This window comes from Phragmites australis, chromosome 2 (genome assembly GCF_958298935.1).
Source record: "Phragmites australis chromosome 2, lpPhrAust1.1, whole genome shotgun sequence".
Classification (NCBI taxonomy): domain Eukaryota; kingdom Viridiplantae; phylum Streptophyta; class Magnoliopsida; order Poales; family Poaceae; genus Phragmites; species Phragmites australis.
This window is the reverse complement of record NC_084922.1, coordinates 36,898,062-36,900,790: the sequence shown is the minus strand read 5'-3', so window position 1 is coordinate 36,900,790 and position 2,729 is coordinate 36,898,062. Positions and strand designations below refer to the sequence as shown.

At 44.7% G+C, this 2,729-nt stretch overlaps 1 protein-coding gene across 1 annotated transcript; it reads right to left on the bottom strand.

The window, feature by feature from the left end:
* Positions 1–1,728, bottom strand: LOC133910060 (putative disease resistance protein RGA3). Its single transcript, XM_062352582.1, has one exon. The coding sequence runs from the start codon at positions 1,657–1,659 to the stop codon at positions 67–69; it is 1,593 nt and encodes a 530-aa protein (XP_062208566.1). The 5' UTR covers positions 1,660–1,728; the 3' UTR covers positions 1–66.
* Between the last annotated feature and the right edge of the window lie 1,001 nt (positions 1,729–2,729).

Sequence of the window (2,729 nt, the reverse complement as noted above, 5' to 3'; positions counted from 1 at the left end):
CAAGATTACAGCTAACAGTATCGTTTGGTACACAGTATGATACTACCCGAACAAATACAGAACATATCAAACCCTTGGCTTCCGAGGGCGCTTCTTGTTGACCGTCGAGCATTCGGCCGTCTGCGACACACAACTGGCTAAGTAGGTGTAGTAGGGAGGTATTCTAGATCTCCATGATACCATGCAGAACTTGCCCTGGTGTGTAACACGTCCTGTTAGAATGTCCTGTGCTGTTAGCTTGGGGACACCATCACCATGCTGGGGAGAGCGCTTCTCATAAACTTTGCAGATTTTAACAACATGTCGAGTCCTGGCCATCCTCCATATGTATACTGGCTGGTCTCTCCGTAGAAGATCTGTAGGATCCTCACCAAACATGAGCAGGTGCTTGCTTCTGAAATCTCTCAAGCACTGAAGCACCCTGCGCCAGAACTGGGCGTTAAAATTGGTTCTCATCAAGCTTCCCACTACGTTTGCTCCCAAGAACGAACCGTTCAGCAGCACCGCGATCTCCATGCCTAGGGATGCGAGCTTCGGTTGATCGTCGGGGTTTGTGCTCCAGAATGCGAGCGCCTTGAAAAAATACCAGTAAGCTTCTTGCGGCAGAACCTTCAGTCTGAGAGCCTGCGTTGTTCCAAGAGCAACTATCTTCTCTGCTCTACTTGTGATTATGATCTTGCTCCCATGCCCCATGCTGCTTGCTGCCGAGGAGTACAGCTTTCTCCATGTATCCTCCTCCATGTCCCAAGCTAGCTCAATGACCACAAGTGACCTTCCACACGAGGGAGCAGTGCGAGTTTGATGCTTGATCACACCACTGCCTTTTAGAGCGGCAAGGCTTCCAGCATCATCTCCGGTGAAGAGAACAATAGAGGAGAAGTAGCCGCGCACCCTCTCGTCAAGGCAAACATGCTCTACGAGCGTGCTCTTCCCGACCCTCGCCACGCCGACGATCGGAAGCACCCCAGGATTTCCGTTGCTGGCGCCTTCTGGCTGGAGCAGAAAGTTGATGATCGTCTCCTTCTCCATCTGCCGACCGAACATGACCTTGTCAAGCATCAAGTACGCGTTGTACGGCTGCCAGCAGATGCGAGGGTATCCCTCCAAGAACATGGCGAACTCCTCCACATCACCGATCATCTTCTCGAGGCCGTCGAGCATCTTCTCAAGCTTTTTCACGCTCTCGGCGTCGATCACAGCGGTTTGCATGTTCTCTGAGTTACCACTAACGGGAAAGGAGAGGAGGCGCTTGGCTGAACTGAATCGAGGCAAGGGGACAGCGCGGCCACCACTCACCTCTTCGTCGCCTCCATGGCCTCTGTACCTGAAGGTGTCGAGCATGTAGTGGCCGCCGTACATGCCTTGCCTAAGCATCTCAAGCTGCCGGAGCATCGCCTGGTTGGTGATGTGCCGCCCCTCGGCCTCTTCGACCGTGGCGGCGATCCGGAGCAGCACGCGCTGTAGCCGCTGGAGCTTTTGCTCTGTCTCTTCTGCCTTGCACCGTCTGTACTTTTGGATGACCATGTACAAGGCTCTGCTGAGGACATCGGTAGCTATTGCCGAAAGAAGGAGCTCCATTGCAGGACTCCTCGAGAGGAGAAGGCTGACGGAGCAATGGACAAGGGATGAGGACGGGCCAAGGAGTGGTAAGTGGTTCATGTGCAAAGTTATTTGCTTCTGCACATGTTTGGCTGCAACTTTGAATATAAAGACAGTGAAATGCAAATGTGACTGGCCATACTAAATGGCATCGAGTTATCGGTCAATCAAACCTACTGAAATTTTAATCCAATTGGAATATATCTAAAAATTTCGGTTATAAGCGTCGGACATAAGGGTCCTGGTCTGCTTATTTGACACGACTATGCCAACTTGGGTAGAAAAAAATGGCAATCACGTACTAGTAAAAGAACAACGTCGACGAAACAAGAGGCGGTCCACATAACTCATTAGCCCTTAATTAGTACAAAGACTTTTAGACGAATATACTGTATCTTAATAATCTTCCAGTCGCTGGAATTCACACCCCTATTTAGATTCCCCCGCAATTCTGGGGATTATTTATTTAAAAAACGGGAAAATTTAAAAACACAGAGGACGATGGAAAATTTGGTTTTTATATTTTTCTCTCCCGGTTTAAACAAAAATAAGGCCGTTTTGTACAAAATTTGTAAAACCGGAATATAATTATTTTTTGCTGGAAATATTTAAGAAATATGCTGATAAATTTTTATTTATGGCAATCATATTTTTTGTGTAGTAAAAACCGTAACAATCAACAACCATATGAAAGAAAACAATTGAAAAACATACAATGATACCGAAAATAATTCTATATAAAACCATAATAACCCATTGACATTTTAAAAAAAATGGACAAGAATTGTTACCGGAAGGTTAATGTAGAAAAACCTTATAGACGGAATATACTTTAGTAATAACCGGAGTATCTTAAAAAAATCTGTTCAAAATCACGAAAAATAAAAACCAGATTTACTGAAGTAATAACCGAATTTATTTGATTAATAAATAGTAAAATAAAAAATGTAAATAAATGAACATTATTGAAATCAGAAATCTCTATACATACAGCTGTAATTTTGCCGCAACACTTGAGCACGAAATGATAATTAATATTCGGTATACAAATTCTGGCTAATCAAAACCTAGGTTCGCTAATAGATTTTTCCAGATGTTCATGCAACAAAAGAAAAGAAGTACAATTTATT